This window comes from Phyllobates terribilis, unplaced genomic scaffold (genome assembly GCF_046119375.1).
Source record: "Phyllobates terribilis strain yellow unplaced genomic scaffold, ASM4611937v1 Scaffold_5__5_contigs__length_657084704, whole genome shotgun sequence".
NCBI classification, from domain to species: Eukaryota; Metazoa; Chordata; class Amphibia; order Anura; family Dendrobatidae; genus Phyllobates; species Phyllobates terribilis.
Genome location: NW_027362765.1, coordinates 207,014,148 through 207,038,513, shown reverse-complemented (window position 1 = coordinate 207,038,513; position 24,366 = coordinate 207,014,148). Strand labels below are relative to the sequence as shown.

At 45.2% G+C, this 24,366-nt stretch overlaps 2 protein-coding genes across 2 annotated transcripts in view; both read right to left on the bottom strand.

Annotated features, from left to right (window-relative positions):
* Positions 1 to 5,552, bottom strand: part of CHMP4B (charged multivesicular body protein 4B) — a 28,952-nt gene extending 23,400 nt beyond the window's left edge. The window contains exon 1 of the mRNA XM_073683762.1: positions 5,213 to 5,552. Within this exon, the coding sequence (XP_073539863.1) occupies positions 5,213 to 5,396 (184 nt within the window). The 5' untranslated portion in view covers positions 5,397 to 5,552. The remainder of the gene's footprint in view (positions 1 to 5,212) is intronic.
* A 13,157-nt stretch (positions 5,553 to 18,709) lies between these two features.
* The window catches only part of ZNF341 (zinc finger protein 341), a 34,996-nt gene continuing 29,339 nt past the window's right edge, over positions 18,710 to 24,366 (bottom strand). Inside the window, exon 16 of the mRNA XM_073683760.1 lies at positions 18,710 to 19,373. Coding sequence (XP_073539861.1) covers positions 19,044 to 19,373 — 330 coding nt within the window. The 3' untranslated portion in view covers positions 18,710 to 19,043. The remainder of the gene's footprint in view (positions 19,374 to 24,366) is intronic.

Genomic DNA, 24,366 nt, shown 5'->3' with positions numbered 1-24,366 from the left:
GTCTGTCTGCTATTTCATCCTTCTTCTCTGCCAGATTTCTAAAACTTAACATGGACAAAACAGAATTCATCATCTTTCCGCCATCTCATTCAACCCCCCCAACTGACCTATCTATCAACGTCAATGGCTGCCCACTCTCCCCAGTCCCTCAAGCTCGCTGCCTTGGGGTAACCCTGGACTCTGAACTCTCCTTCAAACCACATATCCAAGCCCTTTCCACTTCCTGCCAACTCCAACTCAAAAATATCTCCCGAATCTGCACATTCCTCAACCATGAATCTGCAAAAACACTAGTGCACGCCCTCATCATCTCCCGCCTTCACTACTGCAACCTCCTGCTCTGTGGCCTCCCCTCTAACACTCTCGCACCCCTCCAATCTATCCTAAACTCTGCTGCCCGACTAATCCACCTGTCCCCCCGCTATTCCCCGGCCTCTCCTCTCTGTCAATCTCTCCACTGGCTCCCCATTGCTCAGAGACTCCAGTTCAAAACCCTAACCATGACATACAAAGCCATTCACAACCTGTCTCCTCCATATATCTCTGACCTAGTCTCCCGTTACAGACCCGCACGCAACCTCCAATCCTCACAAGATCTCCTTCTCTACTCCCCTCTTATCTCCTCCTCCCACAACCATATACAAGATTTCTCCTGTGCTCGCCCCCTACCCCAACGTATCAGACTCTTGCCTACCGTGGAAACCTTCAAAAGGAACCTGAAGACCACCTCTTCCGACAAGCCTACAACCTGCAGTAACCACCGCTCCACCATACCGCTGCACGACCAGCTCTACCCTCACCTACTGTATCCTCACCCATCCCTTGTAGATTGTGAGCCCACGCGGGCAGGGTCCTCGCTCCTCCTGTACCAGTCGCTGTCACATTGTGTTCAAGATTATTGTAATTGTTCTTGTATTATACCCCTTTTTCACATGTAAAGCGCCATGGAATAAATGGCGCTATAATAATAATAAATAATAATACCATCGGGTGGTACTCGAGATGGCCCACACACACACACACCTGCTGGGGGGGGGCATCTAGGGGTTAAAAATACTCAAGAGCGCATCTTGCAGCAGTTCTTTTGGCCTGGGATTTACGCTGATGTACAGAGATATTGTGAATCTTGCCCGGAATGTCAGCTGACCACACCCACCACAAGCTTCCGTAGCTCATTGGTACCTCTGCCAGTTATAGAGGTAACTTTTGAACAGATTGCGATGGATTTGGTGGGGCCCATTGTAAAATCCACTCGAGGCCACCAACACATACTTGTGGTCGTCGATTATGCCACCCGTTACCCAGAGGCTATTCCGCTACGCCACAATTCGGCTAAACTTATTGCCAGGGAACTGTTTGCCATGTTCTGTCGCCTTGGGCTGCCTAAGGAGATCCTGACAGATCAGGGGACTCCTTTTATGTCCAAGGTGACAAAGGAACTGTGCAAGCTGCTGAAAATAAAACAGTTGCGCACGTCGGTATACCATCCACAGCGATTTAATAAAACCTTCACGTCCATGTTAAAAAAAAGGTGGTTTCCAAGGATGGGAGGGATTGGGACATGTTCCTGCCCTATTTGATGTTTGCTCTCTGGGAGGTACCACAGACTTCCACGGGGTTCTCACCCTTTGAGCTATTGTACGGCAGGCATCCTAGGGGTCTGCTGGATGTAGCCAAAGAGACGTGGGAACAGGAGCGCAATTGAGCATGTGGCAAATATGCAGAATCGGATCGCGGCGGTCACGCCTATAGTAAAAGAGCATCTAATGGATGCCCAGGCAGCGCAGAGTTGCACGTAAGGTGGGGGAGGTAAATTATAGAGTATACAAGCCCAGGAAGAGGAAACCCGAACAGTTATACCATGTCAATTTGCTTAAAGCCTGGAAAGACCGGGAATGTATGATTACGGAGGCGACTCTGGTCGTATCGTCTGTGGACCCTCCGACAGGTCCTGGGAGGAGGCTGGAGGAGAGGTAAAAAATAAGTGACGCTCTCACTAAACATCAGTGGCGGGAAGCTCGGAAATTAGTGCAGCAGAATGGGGATGTATTATCCGAACTGCCAGGCCGTACTTCTGTCATCCAACATGACATTGTCACTGACCTTGAGATGAGGGTGCGAATGAAACTGTACTGTGTACCAGATGCCCGGAAGCAAGCCATTGCAGCAGAAGTAAAACAAATGCTCAATGCTCAAACTAGGAGTAATCGAGGAATCCAGGAGTGAGTGGGCTAGCCCAATTGTGCTGATTCAGAAGCCAGACGGATCGCTACGATTTTGTTAGAACTTCCGAAAATTGAATGAGGTGTCAAAATTTGACCTTTCTCCAATGCCCCGGGTGGACGAGCTGATTGAGAGACTGGGACAGGCCCAGTACTTCACCACGCTTTATCTGACCAAGGGTTACTGGCAGGTGTGCCTCTGACAGAATCTACGAAGGAAAAGACCGCCTTTATAACACCGGAGGGCCTCTATCACTATGTCGTCTTGCCTTTTGGTTACATCGGGCCCCGGCTACATTCCAGAGGCTGATGGACATAGTTTTGGAGCCCCATCAGAAGTACTCGTCCGCATATTTGGATGATATTATCAACTTTAGTACCGACTGGCATACCCACTTATCCCAGGTACAAGCAGTAGAGGATTCGCTCAGGGTAGCGTGCCTGACATCCCACAAAAAAATGTGTGATAGGTCTCGAGGAAGCCCCATACTTGGGGTATGTGATTGGCCGTGGGGTTATTAAACCCCAAATAAACAAGATTGAGGCTATTCAAAACTGGCCCAAGCCTGTAAGTACTAAATAAGTAAGAGCGTTCCTCGACATCGTCGGGTACTACCAACGATTTATACCTAACTTTGCTGGGAGAACAGCGCCCCTGACCGATCTCCTAAAGGGGAAGAAGTCGGTAATGGTTCGGTGGAACCCTCAGGCAGAGGAAGCGTTCCGGTCCATGAAGTTGGCGTTGTGCGGACAGCCTGTTCTCATCAGCCCCAACTTCAAGAAAACCTTCATTGCGCAAACGGATGCCTCAGAGGTAGGCCTAGGTGCGGTACTGTTGCAAGAGGCGAACGGAGAGGAACATCCGGTCACCTACTTGAGCAGGAAACTTACCCCGGCAGAGAAAAATTATAGCGTTGTGGAAAAGGAGTGCTTGGCTATTAAATGGGCCTTGGAGTCCCTACGCTATTATTTGCTCGGCGACAGTTTTGTTTGGTAACAGACAATTCACCCCTCGTCTGGATGAGAAATGCAAAGGAGAGGAATGCTCGGGTCACCAGATGGTTCCTGTCCCTACAAAATTGTAGTTTTTCGGTGGAACATCGGGCTGGGAAGTCGCAGGGAAATGCGGATGCCCTGTCACAGGCACCCTGTATGGTGACAAGAGTTCAACCCCACAAGTTTGAACAGATGGGGGGGAGGGGATATGTGAGGCAGTGAGGGGAAATATATGCGAGGGATGATATATATCCCCCAGAATGCGCATAGAAGCATACTGTACCCGCTGGAGTGCATTACAATCACAGACATAGCTGTGGTTGCAGTGCAGAATATAAGTAAGTTTGGACTTGGTCAAGCTATTTGACCAAGGCAGATTTAGTAAAACCCGGCATGGGCTTTTATTCTTGGAGTGGACTACAGGATGGCAGTGGGGCGGTCCACTCCCTCCAGCCCGGGTCTTGCATGTGGCTCATGTCCACAGTTTTATTTAAAAACCTGCAGCAAAGGTTTAGGTGTGTCAGTCTTTGGTTTTGAAAACTGCAGAGCAGGACACTATAGAGGCATGTGTGAAGGGAACACAGAGCCCAGGACAGCCAAGCTTCTGACACACCCTGGAGTGATACGGCGGTGCAATCGCCCCCGGAAACAGTGTTTTGTTGTATGCACTGTTGTGGACAACATGGCTGCGATCCGGAGAATAAAGCTGCCTTCACTGTGTGAGTTTTTGCCAAATAAAGCCGTTTAAGCTGGACTATCCTTGGGTCACTGCCTCATTACTGTAGTGTCAACATCGCCGCACTACACCCCCAACTTACTGTCTCCTTCCCCGTTCCTGTAGATTGTAAGCCCGCAAGGGCAGGGTCCTCTTCCCTCTGTACCAGTCTATCATTGTTAGTTTACTGTAAGTGATATCTGTATTTTATATCTAACCCCTTCTCATGTACAGTACCATGGAATAAATGGTGCGATATAAATAATAAATTACTGGAAAGGGCTGTGCAGTTCAGTGTGAGAATGGGGCTTCATAAGGTAGAGGCAGATTTTAGGGTAAGCAAGCAACTTCCATGCTCTCCTCAGTGGAGGTCACATGACACCAGCCGACAGCTTCCACTGGTTAGAGTGGTGGGTGACAACTGTCTAAATGTGAAGCCACCTGCCCAGACCTGACAGATCCACCACGTGCCACATGTCATGTAGCCTGGCATTAGAGGAATTCTTCACTGTCAGCTGCTGATACAATTAAAGTAGTCAACTATGTGCCCCTCACCCCCGAGCCTTACTAATGAGTGCTGTGATGTGTTCCCAGAGACATAATGGGAATTATCTGCAAGTCATTGATAGCGATCAATGTTCATCACATGTACTACTACACCCATCAAGTCAGTGACCTCCAAACAGCGGCTCCAATCCACAACTCCCAGTATGCCCAGACAGTCCAACTATAAGCCATCACTGGGGTGGACACCTCTACTGACCAGTACACTGGAGAGCGATCACTGAACCACAAGTCCCAGCATGTGCTGACCTGAGGAGTCAGTATAAAATGGACCAACTCAGACTCTTAAAATATAATAAATTGGGTATAGTAGTACAATGCAGTATGTGCTGTAAATGTTTTCATAAGAATTTGAGAAAGTTATGAAATGTCCTATAAAATGTCTGTCCTATTCCTGATCTAAGGATCTCTGCTTTTAGTTGAGATGAATCTGTGCTGCACTTTATGTACACGCTCAGTAGTGAGGCCGTGCTGCACTTTATGTACACGCTCAGTAGTGAGGCAGGGCTGTGGAATCGGAAGTCATAGAAATTGAGGAGTCGGAGGTTTGGCTTACTGACTCCACAACCGTGGTTCTCAGACTACATCATATATAAGGGGATCATTACTGGCCCCCTGGCAGCCCTCTCCCTCCCTGGCAGCGGTGCAGCCCTCTCTTCTCCCTGGCAGCGGTGCAGCCCTCTGCCCCCCGGACCCTGCCGCCCCCTGCCCTCACCTCTCTTGTTCTTGGTGCCATGTTTCCGCGCCGTCGTCAGCTCTTGCTCGATCTTCTTCTCCAGGAACTCCTGCTTCTTGGTCAGCATCTCCTCGGTGTCCCGCAGCTTCTGGATGGCCTCCTGGGGGCTGGGGCCTTTCCCACCTTTACCCCCGGTGCCGAACAGCTTCCCAAACACCGACATTTCCCCGGTGTGAGGACGTCACTCTGGTGCACGGACCGGGCGCTGGCAGCAGACACTGACAGAGAACGCTCCTTCCCTGCGACGACAACAACCGGACTAGTCCCGTCAGCCCCAGCGTCCTGACGTCACCAAGTCACGCGGTCCCCTCACACGGGAAGCGGGCGTTCCTCTGACTGTCCGGCAGCCATTTTACTTTCAGGAACATCTGTTCAAATCTTTCCAAAATGTAAAAACACTTGTCAGGCGCTTTGTAATAGTTGTGCTGTTAGTTTTTCGGGTTGTATTTAATCTCCAAAATTAATCTCACAATATGATATGGCTGGTTAATAAGGCAGTAACCATTTCAAAGATGGCCGCCCGAAGTTTACCAGGAAAGGGAAGCTTATGTGTAGTAACTAGTGTCATGTGACGTCACCAAGGGGCGCGCATGCGTGCTCGTCATGGGTGTGTGCAGGTCGGGTTAGGTGACGTAGTAGGGCTGTTGCTTCACATGGACGTTGTGTCACGGTCATGTGGCAGTGAGCTCACACTGTGCCCTGGACTTAGGGGACGCTGTCACTTTAATTCTCCCCCAAATAAAAAAACATACAATTATTAATAGAGAGTAACATTGCCGTGCAGAGCAGCCTCCTCCAGAAGGGAGGAAGTTACCCCTTATGTCACTGTCAGACTTGCTAATTTGCATACTTCTTTCCCAGGGAGCAGTGCTGTCCTGTATGACTCCTCATGCCTGCTGGCGGTCTCCACCAGTGGATCATTACACATATAACACATACTTGCCAACAGTCCCGGTTTTACTGGCACAATCCTGAGATGGCTGTTTTGGGGGGTTCCTGAGATGGCTGTTTTGGGGGGTTCCTGAGATGGCTGTTTTGGGGGGTTCCTGAGATGGCTGTTTTGGGGGGTTCCTGAGATGGCTGTTTTGGGGGGTTTTGAGCCTTTCTGGGTAGGTGTGTATGATGTCAGTGCCTAAACAGTAGTAACATGGGTGTGAACAAGCAGCACTGCCTCATGTTACTGGCATGGACTAACCGAAATCAGGATTGGGCCGGCTAGAGGGTAAAATGGGCACAAGTCTTTTCATCTTTAGTTCTTGATGACAATCATTTATCGGTAGCACGTGCCGATGATCAGTCACTTTCTATTTAAAGGGGTTGTTCACCTCTAGGGGCAAATTTTTTTTCACTTAAATGCAAGTGTTTGCTGCTAAAAAAAAACATTGGGTTTTATTACAAATTTTGCACCTTTTGGCATTTTTGGTCTTTTTGTTTCCCGGCACATTCAACTTTGATGTGGTCTGTAGTCATAAATCAGCTGAGAGGAGTTCAGAAAAAGACGGATAGGAGTTACAAACTCTAAAATTTGAACCATTAGAACGAGCTCACTGATGGTTTCTCAGTTAACTCATTCTGCTGTCAGCAATAGAGTGCGTAGATTCGGCAATAGAAGACAAACGTTGCAAAAAATGAAATGTAATTAAACTCAATAATATTAAAAAAAATATTTTAGCCAAAAATGCAAAAAAAAAAAAATTGTCCACAAAGATGATCAACCCCTTTAAAGAAGTATTCCCACCTCGTATGTTTATGGCATATCCAGTGGAAAAGCCATAAATGCTTAGTAAACGTGGATCTCACAATGGGACCTGTATCTATATCAAGAACGGGGTCCTGATGAGTTCCACTGTCAGTGGAGAGGTGGTTGGAATTTATTTGGGTGGGAATTCTGATCACCTCTCCACTGAAAACAGCTCGCAACACGGCCCCTTTCTCAAGATTGATGCCATTGGTGTGACCCGCATCTGCCATACATTTATTGAAATATTCTGTGGCTCTGCCATAAATGTAGGAGATGGGAATACCGCTTTAAACTCCCTAAACCAGGCCTTGCTTATTTGTGCTTATGATTAGTGGGGGTTCTGGCAGTTGAATCCCCACCGATAAGTAATGGAATATCTGACCTTATGGTAAGAAAAACCTTTAAATTAAGGCATCACTAGTGCTACTCTATAGTCTGTAATTCACTGAATTAGTATTCGCAGGGTGGTCACTCCTTATGCCAGTATGTAAGCTCCGGCATGTGGCCAATGTCAAAGCCATCCATGCCAGCTAGCACATTCCTGTAATGATCTTCATGTTGCTTAACCCCTTAAGCCCCGCAGGTGGTTTGCACGTTAATGACCGGGCCAATTTTTACAATTCTGACCACTGTCACTTTATGAGGTAATTACTCTGGAACGCTTCAACGGATCCCCCTGATTCTGAGACTGTTTTTTCGTGACATATTGTACTTCATGATTGTGGAAAAATTTCTTCGATATCACTTGCGTTTATTTGTGAAAAAAACGGAAATTTGGCGAAAATTTTGAAAATTTTGCAATTTTCAAAATTTGAATTTTTAAGCCCTGAAATCAGAGCGATATGTCACACAAAAGAGTTAATAAATAACATTTCCCACATGTCTACTTTACATCAGCACAATTTTGGAACCAAAATTTTTTTTTGTTAGGGAGCTATAAGGGTTAAAAGTTGACCAGCGATTTCTCATTTTTCCAACAAAATTTACAAAACCATTTTTTTAGGGACCACATCACATTTGAAGTCACTTGGAGAGGTCTTTATGACAGAAAATACCCAAAAGTGACAGCATTCTAAAAACTGCACCCCTCAAGGTGCTCAAAACCACATTCAAGAACTTTATTAACCCTTCAGGTGCTTCACAGGAATTTTTTGAATGTGGAAGAAAAAAATGAACATTTAACTTTTTTCACAAAAATGTTACTTTAGACCCAATTTTTTTTATTTTCACAGGGGTAACAAGAAAAAATGGACCCCAAAATTTGTTGTCCAATTTCCCCTGGGCACGCAGATACCCAATATTTGGGGAAAAAACACTGTTTGGGCGCACGGCAGGGCTCGGAAGGGAAGGAGCGCCATTTGACTTTTTGATTGTAAAATTTGCTTGAATAATTAGCGGACGCCATGTTGTGTTTGGAGAGCCCCTGTGTGCCCAAACTTTGGAGCTCCCCCACAAGTGACCCCATTTTGGAAACTAGACCCCCCAAGGCACCTTTATAGATGCATAGTGAGCACTTGGAACCCCCAGGTGCTTCACAAATTGATTCGTAAAAATGAAAAAGTGAAAAAAAAAACACTTTTTCATTTTTACGAATCAATTTGTGAAGCACCTAGGGGTTCCAAGTGCTCACTATGCATCTAGATAGGTGCCTTGGGGGGTCTAGTTTCCAAAATGGGGTCACTTGTGGGGGAGCTCCAATGTTTGGGCACACAGGGACTCTCCAAATGCAACATGATATCCGCTAACAAATTGAGCCGACAATTTGTTAGCGGATATCATGTTGCATTTGGAGAGTCCCTGTGTGCCCAAACATTGGAGCTCCCCCACAAGTGACCCCATTTTGGAAACTAGACCCCCCAAGGCACCTATCTAGAGTCATAGTGAGCACTTGGAACCCCAGGTGCTTCACAAATTGATTCATAAAAATGAAAAAGTGTTTTTTTTTTCACTTTTTCATTTTTACGAATCAATTTGTGAAGCACCTGGGGGTTCCAAGTGCTCACTATGCATCTAGATAGGTGCCTTGGGGGGTCTAGTTTCCAAAATGGGGTCACTTGTGGGGGAGCTCCAATGTTTGGGCACACAGGGGCTCTCCAAACGCAACATGGCGTCCGCTAACAATTTGAGCCGATTTTCCATTCAATTTGTTAGCGGACACCATGTCGCGTTTGGAGAGCCCATGATGTGCCTAAACAGTGGAGCTCCCCCACAAGTGTCCCCATTTTGGAAACTATACCCCTCAAGGATTTTATTAAGGTGTATAGTGAACATTTTGAACCCAGAGGTACGGCACAGAATTTGTTTACATTAGGTCATCATATTGAATAAGTTGTCATTATTCTTGAGCGCAAGTGCTCGCTACTTGAGTTTGCATCGGGTACTCAGGTATGCACCATGTACAGCGTGTGCTCGAGTGACATGCTCGAGTCCCTGCTCCGCATGTTTCACGGTTATTAGACACCCAAAAAAAAACATGCGGGGATCGCTCGTGCATGGCAGGCAATCCCCGTAAAGTTTTTTGGCCGCGAAGCATATGGGGCAGAGACTCGAGCATGTCACTCAAATACCCACGATACTCAATGCATACCAGAGCACCCGATGCAAACTCAAGTAGCGAGCACTTGCTCTCAACACTAGTCGCCATATCGTCATCTTTTTTTCTTACTTTTGAAAAAAATCCCAACCCCAGCCCTAACCCTAGCACAACCCTAGCCCTAGCACAACCCTAGCCCTAGCACAACCCTAGCCCCAGCACAACCCTAGCCCCAGCACAACCCTAGCCCCAGCACAACCCTAGCCCCAGCACAGCCCTAGCCCCAAACCCAGCCCTAACCCTAGCCCAATCCTAACCCAAGAGTTTATTTTTGACGCTGTTCCTTGTGCAGTATAAGTGATTAGACGACTTTATTCTTCGGGTCGGTGTGATTACAGCAATGCCAGAATCATATGGGGTTTTTATGACTGACAGCTGTCACACACTAAAAGACGCATTTTTTGTAAAATCTAGTTTTTGCATCGCCATATTTTGAGAGCTATAATTTTTCCAGATTTTGGCAGACAGTCATGTGACGGCTCGTTTTTTGCGGGATGACTTGACGTTGTTATTGGTGCCATTTTCAGGCACGTGACATTTTTTGATCGCTTTCTATTCCGATTTTTGGGAGGCAGAATAAACAAAAACCAACAATTCAGGAATTGTTTTTTTTTTTTTTTTTTTTTATTCTGTTCCGCGTGTGGTAAAATTGATAAGGTAGCTTTATTCTTCGGGTCAGTACGTTTACAGCGGTACCACATTTGTATCATTTTTCTATGTTTTGGCGCTTATACACAATAAAAGCTATTTTATAGAAAAAAATATTTTTTAGCATCGCTTTATTCTGAGAGCTATAACTTTTTATTTTTCGGCTGATGGAGCTGTATGGCGGCTTGTTTTTTGCGGGACGAGATGACGTTTTCAGCGGTATCACTTTTATTTATATGCGTCTTTTTGATCGCGTGTTATTCCACTTTTTGTTTGGCGGTATGGTGATAAAGCATTGTTTTTTGCTTCGTTTTTTTTTTTTTTTTTTTACCGTGTTCACTGAAGGGGTTAACTAGTGGGACAGTTTTATAGGTCAGGTTGTTCCGGACGCGGCGATACCAAATATGTGTACTTTTATTGTTTTTTTTGTTTTTTTATAATAATATTTATTGATGGGTACATTATATTTTTATTTTTGGTGGATTATTTTTTTTATTTTTTTTTTATATTTTTGCAATTTTTTTTTTTATTTTTTTTTCCACTTTCACACAGTTTATACACTTTATTACTTTGTCCCACTCTGGGACTTTCACTTTTTTTTCTCTGATCGCCTGCATGGCACAGGAATGCAGCACCATCCCTATGCCATGCAAGCTGTCAGAAATGCACAGTGTGAAGATTGCTTGGAGATGCACTGCGCATGTCCAAGCAATCTTCCTGCTGTCTGGTGACCCGGATGTTGTCATGACGACATCGGGTCGTCATGGCAACACCTGGGAAGCCTTTGCAGACTGCGCTGGAAGCCGGAAGAGGAGGTGAGTATCGGCGATCACCTCCCCTTGCCCCCGCAATGCCGCGATCGACTTCGATCGACTTCGATCGCAGCATCGCGGGGGTTAATGTGCTGGGAGCGGTGCAGGACCGCTCCCTGCACATAGTACCGGGTGTCAGCTGTGACAATCAGCTGACACCCGGCGGCGATCGCGCCCGCACAGTCTGTGTGCGCGCGCGATCGCCATGACGTACTAATACGGGTCTGGCTCTTAAGTCCCAGGGCACAGACGCGTATTAGTACAGCAAATGTTGTTAAGGGGTTAAAATGACCCCTGAAGAAATATAGGAAACCTGAAATGTGTAAAGTTCCATACACAATAGAAAAAAGTCAGGTGAACAACGTATACAGCCAACAACATTGGAAGCTTTATAGGGGAAATATTACCTATAAAGCCAGGTAAGACTGGGTTAAATTAGATGCACTTGGCTAGCTTGTACTTCTGTCAGTCTGCTGGATGCTGAGCAGAGTCGAATGTGTTGAAGATGGTGAGTGACCAGACAAAATGTGATCTGTAGCTGGGAGAGAGATGTGCCAGGGTCTCTCTCTGAATGGAGACTGCATGGGTCAGCTAGGAAAACTGAGCAGTCTGTCTGTTGGAGCTGCAGAGTAACGGGTGGAAGCTGCAGCCTGTCCAGTGTGAACTGTGCAAGGAGTTGACCACTTCTGTTTGGCTAGAAGCTGTTGGAGCTCAGGCTGAAGGGGATGCCGAGACTGGCAGTATCATATCTCTTCTGTGTATGAAGTGTGCTCCAGGAGACAGGACTGTAATCTGCTCGGATGAGCCCCCACTGACATATATGTGCCTGCTGAATGAACTGGTTATTTTATGTGATACCTTTGTGCCCAGATGAGGCGGTTTTTGGTTTTGAATTCCTTGGAGTTTTATGAAAGCAATAAAACTGCACCTGTTTGGACCAAACCGCATTGCCTGTGTGAACGCTACCTAATGCCTACCTGAGAGCGTGAATTCCTACAAGGGGATCATACTTACAAATGCTCCTGGAATATCTGGGGGGCTCCCGGAAGGAGCGGTAAACTAATGGATGAGTTGGAAAATGTTTGGAAGGGTCCATTCAATGAAGTGCGGTCATTATTATTTTATAAAGGGAAGAATGAAAAGACGTTAAAACATGTTTCTGTACATCTTCAGGGATAGCAATGTACTCAGACTCCCCATATAACATGAGACACGGAGGGCACGGAGCATGTCACCCCCTGATTAGAGCTGTTATTCCCCATCATAGAAGAAAGCCACCACCATGATCACACTGCCGTCAGATCCCAGTGCTGCAGGACGGCACCGCCTGTATCTATGATACTGCCCAGCTATGACGAGAGTCTGGGCTGTCATGTAGCAGGAAGCATGTTCCAGTAGCTGACTAGTATCATTACAGCAGAGACTCGGTGACCCTATTATGTCGTCATCATCATCATGTGACATGGAAAAAGATCCTGCCGGGTGACTCAGACGCGAGGTGGGAAGGAGGAAGTGATTCTAGTTCAGGTTAATAAACTACTAGTAAAAACTGCTGTGAAAGCAGAAGGTAATGGCTGATGATAAAGGAACGAGGGCGCGCTAGCACATGAAGTCCTAGTGTAGCGCCAGTCATTCTCCACATGTGCTCACGTGTACTATGTACTGCTGAGAAGATAGGGGGAAGATGGAAGTACCTCACATCCGTATACAGGCTCAGCCATATATGAGGCTGTAAGGTCAGGAGACCCGCGGTCAGTCCAAGCATTGCGATCCGTACCTACTCCGCGAAATCCCCCCGTCTGAACCGGCCTATGGGCGTTTTATCTGCTTGTGTAATGTACTTGACCTGTCCTGAACTACAAGCCTTATTACGGCACTTGGTGGACATACAGGGGGCACCGCTGAGGACTCCCCACCAGAGTCCAGGCTGAAGAGTAACTGAACCGAACATCTTTTACACTGGAGGACGAGAGCTACTGAACAATACATTGAAGGCCCATGATTGTAGCCGGTGCAAAGTGGTGGTCCCAGCGGGTGCTAAACTGGTGATATGGGAGATAGAGTAGTGATCACAGAAGTAGATATTTTTTTTTGGGGGGGGATTCCTATCAGAACACTACAGTTAGCCTCTCTAGCCTAAAATGGCTGATAATAGTCACCATTGGTCCCTCAAGTTACAATGGCCTCAGGTTACAATATTTTAACCCTACAGTGGTCTTTTCTTGGCCATTGTACTATCAAACCACATACATCATATGACGCGCCCCCAGGGCCGTGGGGTACTCGACAGCCGGGCCTATGAATGCCGGTCTGGGGAATATCACGGTGGCTGGCCCGGTCCGTGACCCAGGGCGGTCAGTGCAAAAGGGGGGATATTTTTATATGGGGTTTTTGGGATTGTTCGTGACGCCACCTGTGGGATGTGGCAAAAGGGGTGCCTCCGCTGCGGAGCAGTCCTCTGGAGCGGGTGTTACGGCAGCAGGGATGGTGTGGCTCTCCACAGGTAGAGCTTGCTCCAGGGCAGTGTAAGGCGGTGAAGGTTGCACTGGGCGTTGTAGTGCAGGGAGGGAAAGATGGCGCAGATAAAGAATGGACGGAGGCAGTGTGGTGAAGTCACCTGAGTGTTTACTCACAGTTCTTATGATAGTTCCACTGGTGCACTGTACAGTTGTTGGTCTCCCACGTCGCGCTGCGTTCACCAGGCAGGGGCTCAGCACTTCCTCAGGTATATTAGGAGTACCTGACAGAACCCCACTTTCTTGTGTTCCTAGCTAGACCGTCTTCACGCTGGGTCTTTCTCCCTCCCGCCCTGCGCTTCCCACTCTCAATCCTGCTCGGGTGCTCTGAAGTCCCTCCTGTCCGTCAGAGTTCACAGACCTGCTTGACCCTCGCTGGGATTAGAATGAGGCTTCAGCAACTGACTATATAAGCCAGAAGCCTCTGGTTTTCCCAGCCGAGACCTGGAGTAACACGGCTGGACCAGGCGCCGGTCCCCTTCTTGCGGCCTACGATCCCTCTGTCTTCTGATAGATGCGGGGCATACGGGTGCCGTCCTGCACTCGCCGTACCCCCTGGGATCCCTTCTTAGAACGGAGCCTTCCTCCTCTGCTCCCCACCTGGACCTCTAAGACTGGGCCCTACTTGTGGAGCAGAGCTCCCAAAGAGCCTCTGCTCCCTGACTGTCCTTCCGAACTGTTCTTCTGAACTCAACTCCCTCTCTACTAAAATGGCTTCCCATTATATACCTACTACCATGGTGCTCCTCTAAACTGCTTCCTCCACCCACACCCACTACTGGTTCCCCCCACTCCAGCCAGGGACAGGGCTCAGCAGGCAACACATTGCATCTTGCCCTTCCAGCCGGCCTGGAGCAGTGTAGTGTTGAATGCGGGTGTTGGGGTTCCAGGCAGCACTCCCTCTTTACCTGAGAGGAGACACCACACCTCTGGGTGAGGTGCAGTATCTCTGTGGCGCCACACATACAATAGCGCACTCACAGACGATGTGTGGCACACATTGTTACCCAGTAGATCCCACCAACCAGCACTGGTAGAGCACCTGTACTACTGAGGGGCATGCACTGGTTGGGGGTCTAGTAGCGCTTTTCTACAGTACAGTACTACATGTAATGCACTGCTCCTCACCCGGACCAGGATGAGCTGCTCCTGTGGATACCAGGGGAGGGCGCTCTATTTTGTTATAGTGGTACACTGTGTATATTGTAGAAGACTCTAATAAAACTCCTGTCCTGCTCACAGAAAGTGGTTACATTGTCCAGGAGCCCACACTTATTAGGTACAGTGGGGAAAATAAATATTTGATACACTGCCGATTTTGCAAGTTTCCCCACCTACAAAGAATGGAGAGGTCTGTAATTTTTATCGTAGGTAGAGACAGAATATAAAAAAAATCCAGAAAATCACATTGTATGATTTTTAGATATTTCATGCAATAAAATGCAATTTAATTAAGTATTTCATCACCTACCAACTAGCAAGAATTCTAGCTCTCACAGACCTGTTAGTTTTTCTTTAAGGAGCCCTCCGACTCTGCACTCATTAATTGCACCTGTTCACACAATGAATCACACTCCAACCTCTCCACCACGGCCAAGAGCAAAGAGCTGTCTAAGGACACAAAGGACAAAATTGTAGACCTGCAAAAGGCTGGGATGGGCTACAGGACAATAGGCAAGCAGCTTGGTGAGAAGGCAACCACTGTTGGCACAATTATTAGGAAATGGGAGAAACACAAGATGACGGTAAATCTTCCTCAATCTGGGGCTCCATGCAAGATCTCGCCTCGTGGGGTAAGGATGATCCTGAGAAAGGTAAGGAATCTTTCCAGAACTACACGGGAGGACCTGGTCAATGACCTGAAGAGTACTGGGACCACAGTCTCAAACATTATCGCTAGTAACACACTACAACATGGATTAAAATCCTGCGGGGCACGCAAAGTCCCCCTGCTCACACCAACACATGTTCAGGCCCATTTGAAGTTCGCCAGTGACCATCTGGATGATCCAGAGGAGGCATGGGAGAAGGTCATGTGGTCAGATGAGATCAAAATAGTGTTTGGAGGAAGAAGGATGAGTACAGCCCCAAGAACACCATCCCAACCGTGAAGCATGGTGGGGGAAACATCATACTTTGAGGGTACTTTTCTGCAAAGGGGACAGGACATCCGCACTGTAATAAAGGGAGGATAGATGGGGTTATGTATCGCAAGATTTTGGCCAACAATCTCGTTCCCTAAGTAAGAGCATTTAAGATGGGTCGTGGCTGGGTCTACCAGCATGACAATGGCCTGAAACACATCCAGGGCAACTAATGAGTGGCCCCGTAAGAAGCGTTTCTAGGTCCTGAACTGGCCTAGTCAGTCTCCAGACCTGAACCCAATAGAAAATCTTTGGAGGGAGCTGAAACTCAATGTTGCCCAGCGACAACCCCGAAACCTGAAAGATCTGGAGAAGATCTGTATGGAGGAGTGTGCCAAAATCCCTGCAGCAGTGTGTGCAACCATGGTCAAGAACTACAGGAAACATCTGACCTCTGCAAACAAAGGTTTCTGTACCAAATATTAAGTTCTGTTTTTCTATTGTATCAAGTACTTATTTCACACAATAAAATGCAAATTAATTATGTAAAAATTAGTGATGGGTGAGCGTGCTCGGCACTGCTCGATACTCAATCGGGCAATGGGGTGCTCGATCGAGGATCGAGCAGTGCCGAGTATTGCGTGGTGCTGGAGTGCTGGGTCCTTGTAATAAGCTCATTTGTTTCTGAATCAGCTGCACTGAAGCCAGGGACTCCTCTGTCAGCCGGACTCTTTGTGAGTTGAAGAGCTCAGCGGACATGGTCTCTCTCTCTCTCTGCCTTAAGAAGCTCATTTGAATCATCTGAGCCGAGCGCTGCACTGAAGACAGGTATATACATCTATGTCTATCTATCTACATATCTATCTCTGTCTATGTCTATCGGATGAATGGATGGATGTATATACCTGGCTTCAGTGCGGCACTTGGCTCAGATGATTCAAGTGCACTTCTTATGGGGAGAGAGACCACTCCTGGAGATCTTCAACTCACAAAGAGTCCGGCTGACAGAGGAGTCCCTGCTCTCCCAGCAGGGGAATTCCGGCTTCAGTGCAGCACAGCTCAGCTGATTCAGAATCAAATGAGCTCCCTCTTTACTAATAGAGAATAGGATATAATTCCAAACAGTAGAATATATCATTTGGAACTGCCTTTAGAATAACATTAACTTCAATGGAAACCATTGTGAGAGCAGGTATTTGCTTCATTTTCTTTCTTCGTCATTTTGTAGAATTTTGGGGGTGCCTTTTTGGGACTTTCGTACAAGTTACTAGACTTATAATCTCTTATCGTTTCCAAATTGTGAGATCTACTACAAATTGTCACCTGAGAAACCAGTGATTTAGATTGTGGAAGATACAGGCTCTCTCTCTATCTTAGATACCGGTGCTGTAAAACGTGGCCGTGTCCCTGCTGGCCCTCCTGACGTCAGTGTAAATCTTCACATGGGTTCTGCGCTTCCTCTAGATGGTTTGTACTTATTGTGAGATCGCTATACAATATGCTATATACTTTATCTTCTGACATTTCACCTGACTTCCCCTATACACATGCATGTTTCATGGAGAGTGGAGAACAAGTTGCTGCCCGACCCCTCTGGTATCAGCGCATCTCCTGTGGGAACAAAGGATCAGAGATGATATAAAACAGCATGTCTGATACCCCTTTCTTCGATATCTGCCATTGGGAGAGAGGCTCCAGACCTCTGTATGTATTAGTACTGATTAAACCTGCACAAAGTGTCTCTGCCAAGAGATTCAACAATACAAACTGCATACATTAATAAATGGATCTCTTAAGGCCCCCATACCCAGTAGACAAACGTCAGCCATACCCACGATATCTGCAGGCTCGACAAACAGTGTAATGTGTATGGGGGCCCCCCAAACTCTCCTCTGACGTATGATTTAATGAGAGATAAGGATATGGTGTATCTGATTTTGGACAGTCTATCCTTTTGCTTTCGGTAAGATAAGCTACTGTTGGAGGTATTTGTTAGCGGCTCCCTCATAGAGAACCCAGAAGCACTCGGCAGAGCAAGTGCTCCTGTGTTGTGACGCTGACTCGCTTCTCAAAGGACAAGCTGTGAGGTGGGGAAGTCAAGGAGTCCGATGTCAAATACCAGGAGGGTAGGTCATAGACAAACAGAAAAAAGACAAACGGATAGTCAAAGGCAAAGTCTGAAGTCAAGAAACCAAGGTCAAAGTGCATCAAGGCAAAAGGGGTAATACATATAGGTAGTCAAATCTAAGGTCCGGAAACAAAGATCAGAATACAGAGCAAACACACCACTGAGTTCAAAGCTACAACTTGCAAGGTCTGATAATAGCCAGCCAGGTAATCACCCTGAACCTGACAACCCTGCAGGCCCAGCCTGATTAGGCAGCTGGGCTGTCAATCACAATACCGGCAGCCCAGCATGCCCCTGTCTCAGATTGGGGAGATGGGCTGTCACTCACAATACTGACAGCTCAGAACGCCCCTGATCCTATAGGGCTGCTGAGCTGTCACTCACAACGTGGTGGAATAGTGACATGTGTATGGAAGAGTCAGGAGAGATAGCCATAGGCCTAGCCATTGTGTTTGGGCACCTGACAACTAATGAGGCTCTTGTACTAACTGTAAGATTGGCTATATAATCCCTTGTGAAAGTTTCCCTGTCTAAAATTAAATTGAGCCCATCTCCATTGGAACTAAAAAAAAAAAAATGCTAATTTTAATCTTAAAGAATCCATGTCAGAATGACTGTATAACCCTAAGTACCCCAGCAATCATCAGGTCTAAGAGATCTATTTAATGCATACAAGTTGTATTGTGAAATCTGGTGACACATCCACTTTAACAGTCAACAGGTGCCATAAATTAAGAAATCCTTCGGAGGATTAGAGTACCATAGAGGTAGAGTATGGTCCGTAACGGTTTAGGGAACAAACACCTGGCTGTGGAAATGTTTATGGCAGCCCTCTCAGATGACACCCACATCCACAGCACCCACTTATGTGGCACGGCAAGGCAAAGTAGAGGAAGCTAAGCAACAATTTTAATATGTGACAACACTGACTATCACGTAACAAGGAGAAACGTCTTTGTATAAATACAGAAATGTTTAATTCACACACAAATAAAATGCCACTTATATCTACACACAGGTAAAGTAAAAAAAATATATAAATAAATTCCGTATATACAATATGTACATAAATACACTGCATTACCTTCTAAGATCAGATAAGCCAAGCTTTTTGGCTCATTGGTTGGACATAGCAGAAGAAGCAAGGGAACAATGGAGAAATCATGCTGTGACGGTTCAGATGTTAAATTACCGAAAACTGTCTACAGCATCACTTTCCACACTGATTGGGAAGGAGCAAGAATGGCAAAACCTACTGGGCTATTGATTGTCCCATACAATCATTTGATCACTCTGGACCTTGTATATATATGGGCACTGCCAGCATTGAACACGAAGGGTCAGTGGCATTCTGCAGCTCAGCTAGTGTCACAGTAGTAGAGGTTGGAGTATCTTGGTTGGAGGGCACTGCCAAGCTTTCACTGGCACCTGCCGATCCATCCACTACAATAGAAAGCACGGCATCAGTTTGCTGATAATTGTCTTCTGCAGGACTTGTTTCATTGAGATGCTCTCTACTGCTCTTCAACTCTGTCAGCGTTGTCTCCTCTTCCTCCTCCTCAGCACCAGTCTCTTCATCTTCCTTCCCTCGTCCTCGTTTTCTCTGTCCCTTCCTGACCTAGAAAAAAAACAAATAACGTAGATTAACCCTACGTCCAGAAATCCCGATAATCTGCAACACAAATAGTCCCTATTAGCAATCTACTAACAATGAATTCAGCAGTCTGACCACTTAATACTGACAGCATCCCTCAGATGTCTAATAAAATTCAGCATAGGACATATTTAGATTCAGGAGTACCCAGTATTAGTAGTTTGGGGGGATAAGTAGTGAGAAAACTTAGAGAACAGCTAAAAGATATTTTCTGCAATGTTTCTCCAGAACTTATGACCATGTTATTAGTTTTTTTCAGGACTAGGTACTTGCTCATTTGCCCCCAGACCAGACTAGTTAACCACTTCGTGCCAGAGCCTGTTTTTGCCTTTGTGACCGGGCCAATTTTTTCAATTCTGACCACTGCCAGTTTTTGAATTACCCTGGAACGCTTCAACGTATTCCCCTGATTCTGAGATTGTTTTTTAGTGACATATTGTACTTCATGATAGTGGTAAAATTTCTTCGATATCACTTGCGTTTATTTGTGAAAAAAATCGGAAATTTGGCGAAAATTTTGAAAATTTTGCAATTTTCAAACTTTGAATTTTCATGCCCTTAAATCAGAGAGATATGTCACACAAAAGAGTTAATAAATAACATTTCCCACATGTCTACTTTACATCAGCACAATTTTGGAACCCAAATTTTTTTTTGTTAGGGAGCTATAAGGGTTAAAAGTTGACAGCGATTTCTCATTTTTCCAACAAAATTTACAAAAACATTTTTTTAGGCACCACATCATATTTGAAGTCACTTTGAGGGGTCTTTATGATAGAAAATACCCAAAAGTGACACCATTCTAAAAACTGCACCCCTCAAGGTGCTCAAAACCACATTCAAGAACTTTATTAACCCTTCAGGTGCTTCACAGGAATTTTTGGAATGTGGAAGAAAAAAATTAACATTTAACTTTTTTCACAAAAATGTTACTTTAGACCCAATTTTTTTATTTTCACAGGGGTAACATGAAAAAATGGACCCCAAATTTTTTTGTGCAATTTCTCTTGAGCGTGCTGATACCCCATATGTGAGGGAAAACCACTGTTTGGGCACACGGCAGGGTTCGGAAGGGAAGGAGCGCCATTAGACTTTTTGAATGTAAAATTTGTCTGAATAATTAGCGGACGCCATGTTGCGTTTGGAGAGCTCCTGATGTGCCTTAACAGTGGAAACCCCCCACAAGTGACACCATTTTGGAAACTAGACCCCTTAGGGAACTTATCTAGATGTGTGGTGAGCACCTTGAACCCCAAGGTGCTTCACAGAAGTTTATAATATTGAGCTGTAAAAATAAAATTTTCACATTTTTCCCACAAAACCGTTTTTCATCCCTTAATTTTGCATTATCATAAGGGTAATAGGATAAATTGCACCATGAAATTTGTTATGCAATTTCTCCTGAACACGCTGATACCCCATATGTGGAGGCAAATTACTGTTTGGGCACATGGCAGGGTTTGAAAGGGAAGGAGCGCCATTTGACTTTTTGAATGTAAAATTTGTTTGAATAATTAGCGGACGCCATGTCACATTTGGGGAGCCCCTAATGTGCCTAAACAGTGGAAACCCCCCACAAGTGCCACCACTTTGGAAACTAGACCCCTTAGGGAACTTATCTAGATGTGTGGTGAGCACCTTGCACCCCCAGCTGCTTCACAGAAGTTTATAATATTGAGCCGTAAAAATAAAATTTTCACATTTTTCCCATAAAAAATGTTTTTCATTCCCTAATTTTGCATTATCATAAGGGTAACAGGATAAATTGCACCATGAAATTTGTTGTACAATTTCTCCTGAGTACGCCGATACCCCATATGTGGGGGAAAACCACTGCTTTGGTGTACGGCAGGGTTCGGAAGAGAAAGAAGCGCTATGTTGGCTGGGATAGGCAGCAGACACCATGTCACATTTGAAGAGTCGCTGACATGCCAAAACAGCAGAAACCCCCACAAGTGACCCCATTTTGTAAACGACACCTCTCAAGGAATTCATCTAGGGAAGTAGTGAGCATTTTTTAATTTTTAAATTTATACCATTGGGCAGTGAAAAAAGCATAATTATATTTTTACCACAAAAAAATGTTTTACCCTCAGATTTTACATTTTCACACAGGGCAATGGGTAAAAATGGTGCCGAAATGTGTCACACAATTTCTTCTAAAAGTGGCAATACTCCATATGTGGCTGTATCGTACCACTTAGCCATACGGTGAGATCTGGGGGGTACGGAGTGCTATTTGACAATTGGAGAACAAATTATTGTAGAATAGGCATTTGGATTTGGGAGCACAAAATTTTCTGAATTTCTTTTGGGGGGCAAGGACCATTTTGCTTTTCCAGAGCCTTTCTGCTACCAGTAACTTGGAAGTCCCTTATATTTTTAACAGATGATGGACCTGAGTGGGGACTAGCTTTTTTTGAGGACTGAGTTGAAGCTTTTATTGGGAACATTTTACATAACATTTATCCGGCGCTCTAGGCTGAGCACTTACATCGGGGTTTCCATCTAATTTTCCAAGTGATGTAATTCAGATGAAACCCCTGTGGGATCCATTCACTGTAATGAGGCAGCAGAGTTACTCTGGACTCCGTCTGGCCTCTGTTTAGTGGTGTCCTTTTTTTCAGAAGTGCACAAAACTGTGGCCAACCGCACTTTTATGCACGCCTAAAACAAATGACACCGTGGGATCCCAGGCTAGACGGCATCCACAGTGGCCTATATCTGCCTCATTACAGGGAATCTTCCATCATGGGTTCTGGCTGAATCACGTATTTCAGAGATTTACACGGAAACTCTGGTGTAAGTGCTCAGCGCAGAGCACAGGATAAATGTGAGCAGAGCCTTACTGGGATCTTTGGGAGACATAATAAACAAATCAGTAGCAGGTGAATAATATTTGTTTTATTTATTTTTTATGCCGTTCCTAGTGTGATATAACTGATCAGATTACTTTATTCTTCGGGTCGGTGCGATTACAGAGATACCAGATTTATATCGGGTTTTTATGACTGACAGCTGTCACACACTAAAATACGCTTTTTTTGCAAAATCTAGTTTTTGCATCACCATATTTTGAGAGCTATAATTTTTCCATATTTCGGCCGATAGAGTCATGTGACGGCTTGTTTTTTGCGGGACGAGTTGAAATTTTTATTGGAACCATTTTTGGGCACGTGACATTTTTTGATCGCCTTCTATTCCGTTTTTTGGGAGGTAAAGTTAACAAAAACAAACACTTCAGGAATTGTTTTTTGAGTTTTTTTTTATGCCGTTCTGCGTGTGGTAAAAGTGATCAGGCAGCGTTATTCTTCGGGTCAGTACGTTTACAGCGATACTACACTTACTGTATTTTTTTTATGTTTTGGCGCTTTTACACAATAAAACAATTTTATAGAAAAAAAAATATTTTTTTTGCATTGCTTTATTCTGAGCGCTATAACTTTTTTATTTTTTGGCTGATGGAGCTGTATGGTGGCTTTTTTTGCGGAACAAGATGACGTTTTCAGTGGTACCATTTTTATTTCTATTCTGCTTTTTGATCACATTTTTTTCCACTTTTTGTTTGGCGATATGATGAAAAAGCATATTTTTTTGCTCCGTTTTTTATTTATTTTTATTACGGTGTGCACAGAAGGAGTTAATTAGTGTGACAGTTTTATAGCTCGGGTTGTTTCGGACGCGGCGATACCAAATATGTGTACTTTTTTTGGTTTTGTAATAATTTACGGATTTATTGGTTTAATATTTTATTTATTTATTTTTATTTATTTTGTGATTTTTTTTTTTAATAGTTTAAAAACTTTTTTTTTACATTTTTACTTAGTCCCTGTATGGGACATTAATTTTTATTTTTCTGATCACTGATCTCATGTAATGTAATACACATATATTACATTATATGAGATCTTCACTGACTGTTTCAGTCAGAGTCTCCTGTCTGACTTCAGCTACATACAAGCTGAAGCCAGACAGGAAGGACACCATATATGGCAGAGCTGGAGGCGGTCATGTGACCTCCAGCTGCCATAGCAACCCCAGGTCCTCAAACGAAACGGAGGTCTTCGGAGGTAAGTAAGACGACCCCCTCTCTTCCTGCTGTCTCCTATATGCCGCGATCACTATAGATCACAGCATATAGAAGACAGCAAAGGGTTAACATCACTGGGACCTGATCTAATCAGGTCCCGATGATGTACCCTGTCAGAGCTAACGCTCTGCACCGGAATCGCAGTGCTTGCAGGACCCTGGGGGTCCTGAGCACTGCGAGACCACCCACCGTTTTTAAACGTCGGCACTGCACAGAGCCCGGCAAGCGCCGACGTTTATCTACAGTGGGCGGTCGGGAACCAGTTAATCCGGCATCCTAATAATATGGCTGGTCTCTGCTCACTGTTTAGTCCACAGTGACAGACATTCCCATGCCAGGACTAACAATGATGTCAGCCTACAGTGAGAAAAATAAGTATTTGATACATTGCTGATTTTGCAAGTTTTCCCGTTTACAAAGAATGGAGAGGTCTGTAATTTTTATCGTAGGTACACTTCACCTGTGAGAGACCGAATATAAAAAAAATCCCAAAAAATCACATTGTATTTTTAAATAATTAAATTGCATGAAATAAGTATTTGATCGCCTACCAACCAGCAAGAATTCTGGCTCTCACAGACCTCTTAGTTTTTCTTAAAAAGCCCCCCTACTCTGCACTCCTTACCTGTATTAATTCCACGTGTTTGAACTCGTTACCTGTCCAAACACTCAATCAATCAATCAATCATACTCCAACCTCTCCACAATGGTAAAGACCAAAGAGCTGTCTAAGGACACCAGGGACAAAATTGTAGACCGGCACGAGGCTGGGATGAGCTACAGGATAATAGGCAAGCAGCTTGGTGTGAAGGCAATAACTGTTGGCACAATTATTAGAAAATGGAAGAAACATGATGACTGTCAATC